Raw genomic sequence first — 2,450 nt, 5'->3', positions numbered from 1 at the left:
TCCACTCATCGGTCAGCATATGGAAAGTAAGAGCATAAGGAGTGGTCAAGGTTCCACTCATCGGTCAGCATGTGGAACGACAAGATCCGATGCCCCACCACTCAGGTTCGACGTACCAAGTCGAAGTCTCCAAAGGAACTTCGGGTTGTTCAAAGTCCCAAGCTTACTTTTTATTTTTTTATTCTTTTTTTTATTAGTCCACATATACAACTTAACACTTAACTACTCCACTTTTTCACCTCAAAGTTCCCGCACCTAGATTTGGTGTCACACTAAGACAACAGTTTCAGACCTATATGATCAAGAAAGCACGAATGGACTCCTGAATAAATTACAAGAAAAGAAAAAAAAAGAATTCTTGAGAATAGCATAAGTTTACTACTGATCACAATATATGACATAAAACACACCATGAACACAACAAAGTATACACTATACATCTTTTGGAGGGTGACCCAACATCTATTAATCATGTAGCTTATCATTCATTATAATTTCTTCTTTTGATTATTAACATATAACCATAATCCTAGTACTTACAAATCGTATCAACCTTTCTAACAACCTCCACTATCGGGCTCGATTGAACTTAAAAGCCCATTACCTCTCAGCTGTGTGCAATGTTCTTCTGCATCAGGCTGTCCACAAACAATCACTACAGAGAGACCATTAATGTGTGCCTCTTGCATAATATTAACTGCATTGTCAACGGTCATCCCGGGTATAACCTTCATTAACACTTGAACAACATATTCCCTCTTGTTATAGTTGTCATTGTGTAGCATCACACGATAAGGTGGAGCCATTTTCTTTGATTTCCTGAAATCAATAGTATATCATATTTTGTGAATTTTTTGCTTATAAGAAGCTTCCAAATTCAATATAAAGTTTTGTCTATTACCTCAAGTCAAACTCCGACTCTCGGCCAGGAGTGGTTTTCTCTATAACGGGCTTATCGAGCACCCCAGCACCTTTTTCCATCCTCGGGGGTGCCATTGTCATAACCGTGATCCATTTTGTGCTTTGTTTATGAATCAAGTATTTGTCCCCTGCAACACAACACTACTTGAGTGCATACATTATAGCACACTAATGTTTATCATTATCACTTCAGTAGATTATATTTTTGTACGCAAAAAAAGAATAAATAAAAATGGCTGAATGTATACAGGTTCAAACATGCTTAAATGTGTAGGCAATAAATAAAGATGGCTGAAGTTGCAGCGCACTATAGAGCACACGAAGTCGTGGAAAAAACCACCGTTTTGCAATTTTAACGCCGGGGATGGTGGTCATGGCGACTCCGGGCCGGCGTTAAACCGCGTCGGAGCTCGGCGTCGAGTGGGCAACGTTGAACAGAAGGTTATTTTTTTTTTTTCTTTCTTCTTTTTTTTCTTCCCTTTTTTGTTAATAAACTAATAATTAAATAATGAATTGGACACTGAACGATTTGCCATGTTTTGGCTTCAGTGTTAAATCTCAGTGTTATGGAGTACACTGAAATTGGACCACGAGTTCGGTGTTACGACTCATTGTGCTCTTAAGATCACATTTGTTTCAGAGGTACTAATTTATGAATTGTACAACTACAATATGCAAACATGTTGAAATATCATTGAAGTAAAAAATACTAATTGCTTATAAAAAATTTGAGCAGTTAGCAGAAAAATCTAATTCCAATCAATTGAACTAATTCAACAAAATGCAACAAATAAATTTTTGCTAATTATTTTGTTCTGAATAATTAGCAACATCTAACCAGTGAGCTCAAAACCCTAGGACGTCAAATTCGGCAATAAATTAGTACCGTTAACAATAAAATCCTATTAATTATAATTACAAAAAATTCATGGAACAATCAAATAATAAACCATTGGGTTCGAGTCTCGGGGGGGGGGGGATTTTCGTGAATTAACTTCTAACCACTAACATTGCCTTTCAAAAAAAAAAAAAAAAAAAAAAAAAAAAAAAAAAAAAAAAAAAAAAAAAAAAAATAATAAACCATTAATATTTGAAGGCACGATAAAACCTAAATCTGGTAATCAACTGAGAAAATAGATTATGATGATGATAGTACCTGGAATGGAATGAAGAAGACGATGATTAGGGGAAGGAGCGAGTCGACCGCAAATGGCAGTCTCCATTTCCAATTTCCCGATTTCTTTCTCTGTTTTTTCCTCACCACAAACACACTCAGATGGTTTTTATGATATAAAACCACGCCTATTATCTTGGTCAACGTAATCGGTCGGGATTTGGATTTTGGAAGGATAATCGATAATTCGAAGATTATTTAAAAATTAATTAAATCGTATTTTATATATTTAAATATTAAATTTTATATGCATATTTATAAGTATATAAGAAAAACTATAAATATAAACATGAACATTGAAATAATTGTTTAAAACTAGTTGTGGAGCCCTCGCTTCGCGTCGGGGGCTCCGTTT

The 2,450-nt window shown here is 35.1% G+C and overlaps 1 protein-coding gene across 1 annotated transcript; it reads right to left on the bottom strand.

The window, feature by feature from the left end:
• Nucleotides 1-315: 315 nt before the first annotated feature.
• LOC139857955 (ATP-dependent Clp protease adapter protein CLPS1, chloroplastic-like) lies at nt 316-2,226 on the bottom strand. The gene is made up of 3 exons (XM_071846801.1): nt 2,078-2,226; nt 902-1,049; nt 316-819 (listed from the first exon to the last, which is right to left on the bottom strand). The coding sequence occupies exons 1-3, from the start codon at nt 2,142-2,144 to the stop codon at nt 558-560; spliced, it is 477 nt and encodes a 158-aa protein (XP_071702902.1). The 5' UTR covers nt 2,145-2,226; the 3' UTR covers nt 316-557.
• Nucleotides 2,227-2,450: the final 224 nt, after the last annotated feature.

This window comes from Rutidosis leptorrhynchoides, chromosome 7, assembly GCF_046630445.1.
Source record: "Rutidosis leptorrhynchoides isolate AG116_Rl617_1_P2 chromosome 7, CSIRO_AGI_Rlap_v1, whole genome shotgun sequence".
Lineage (NCBI taxonomy): Eukaryota > Viridiplantae > Streptophyta > Magnoliopsida > Asterales > Asteraceae > Rutidosis > Rutidosis leptorrhynchoides.
Note: the sequence above shows the minus strand (reverse complement) of the source record. Positions and strands in the feature narration are given on the sequence as shown.

Bases quoted from the DNA above. Each gene is read 5' to 3' on its own strand.
- LOC139857955 (XM_071846801.1), bottom strand. From the start codon at position 2,144: ATGGAGACTGCCATTTGCGGTCGACTCGCTCCTTCCCCTAATCATCGT. The intron at 1,050-2,077 runs GTACTATCATCA...GTTGTGTTGCAG, and splicing joins TCTTCTTCATTCCATTCCAG to GGGACAAATACTTGATTCAT. The intron at 820-901 runs GTAATAGACAAA...TATTGATTTCAG, and splicing joins GAGTCGGAGTTTGACTTGAG to GAAATCAAAGAAAATGGCTC.